The following is a 1,576-nucleotide window of genomic DNA, read 5'->3' on the forward strand; positions in this document are numbered from 1 at the left end:
GCATAGCTTGGTAAAATAACTTGCTTCTTCGAGAGCTGCAGATCTGAGCATGCGCGACCACACCCAAATTTTGGAGCACATGGCAAGCTTCATTAATTAACAAAATGGCGGCATGCAGCTAAGATGGCTCGATCCAGCAGTCACAGTATCACTTTTTCCTCACTTGAAGAATGATCTGATGGGACATGGACCTGCGCATAGACTGTTGGAGTAGATTGGTGTAAGAATTATCCTTGTAGCACCAACCAATACTGAGATACACACCGACAACTGGATTGACAGGACTTCTGACTTGATGATGATGATGATGAAGATGAAAAAAGGTGGCTGAACAAAACGGCCGGTTCGCCGATTTTTGGATTTTCTCTTAGACAAGGTCTAGAGCCACGCTAGTGGTACCAATGGAGTCCTCTGGTCAAGATGAGGTCCACTAAGAAGTCTGGTAAGCATAGGAGCTCGTTTTCCCAGTATAGCAAGGCTGCAAAAGTCGTGGCAGCCATTTTGTTTGGGGGTGAATCCTACTTAGTAACGCTACCGCGTTACTAATACATAATGTATTCTGTTATCAGTATTATTGATGTATGTGTCTCATTTATCATTTATTGTAGGTACTCCGACTAACAGTAAACTGATATACCTCCCAACGGTCATTGTAATGGTCTCAAGGATGCCTTACTTTAGACTCTTGAAGGAAGCACTATCTGGGTAAGGGATTATAGTACATGTATTATACAAAAACCACTCTTGTATGATTCTGTGCTTGCTCAATGATGCATGGCTCCAGAATGTCAATTATAACAACTATCAATTTTAATTTTTGGCAAATCCATTAGCTCCTCCCAATGCTTCCCATTACACTATACAATACATGTACATGTACAATTACTGCATGTACTGTACATGTACAAATGTACTTGTATAAGATTTTATAAACTACATGTATTATGTATAATGATAATGTGGTTCTTATTGTAGTATGTATAGACTGTTATCTGAGGAGGAGAGGGAGGAGTCATTTTGGGAGACCATTGAAGACGTGGCCAATAAACTGTTTCTTGTATCTTGTCTACCTGAAGGACTCCTCTCATTAGTAAGGGAGAGAGAGGGGGGAGAGAGAGGGAGGGAGGGAGAGAAAGATTGAGGGAGGGAGAGAGGGAGAGAGGGGGAGGTGAATGAGAGGGAGAGAGAGGAGGAATAAAGAAGGAATGAGGGAGGAAGAGTGAAATAGAAGAAGTTATGTATTCATTGTTCTACTAGGAAGTAACTCTACCTGGTTTTTCATCACCAACAATCATTATGCCACCTAGAGGAGGTTAGTATATGTACATTCAGTTTTCCCTCCCTCTCTCTCTTTCTCTGTCTGTCTCTGTTTCTCCCTCTCTCTCTCACTCTCCCCCACTCTCCCCCTTCAGATCTTCATCTTGATGTCAGATTAAACTATCATTCTTATGTCTTTTTGTTGATAATGTTCTCAAGGTTATTTTTTTATTATTTTCATCGCCAGTATTAGTTATACAATTAAGAGGAGAGAATATACTATTGTACGTGTACTATGTACATGCATGTTTTTAAATTT

At 40.4% G+C, this 1,576-nt stretch overlaps 1 protein-coding gene across 1 annotated transcript; it reads left to right on the top strand.

The window, feature by feature from the left end:
• Positions 1–552: 552 nt before the first annotated feature.
• LOC109592554 (uncharacterized) lies at positions 553–1,510 on the top strand. The gene is made up of 4 exons (XM_020007980.1): positions 553–705; positions 976–1,090; positions 1,258–1,312; positions 1,413–1,510. The coding sequence occupies exons 1-4, from the start codon at positions 578–580 to the stop codon at positions 1,508–1,510; spliced, it is 396 nt and encodes a 131-aa protein (XP_019863539.1). The 5' UTR covers positions 553–577.
• The last annotated feature ends 66 nt before the right edge of the window (positions 1,511–1,576 follow it).

The sequence above is a fragment of the Amphimedon queenslandica genome, unplaced genomic scaffold (genome assembly GCF_000090795.2).
Source record: "Amphimedon queenslandica unplaced genomic scaffold, v1.1 AMPQUscaffold_4772_Cont23251, whole genome shotgun sequence".
In the NCBI taxonomy this organism is placed as follows: domain Eukaryota; kingdom Metazoa; phylum Porifera; class Demospongiae; order Haplosclerida; family Niphatidae; genus Amphimedon; species Amphimedon queenslandica.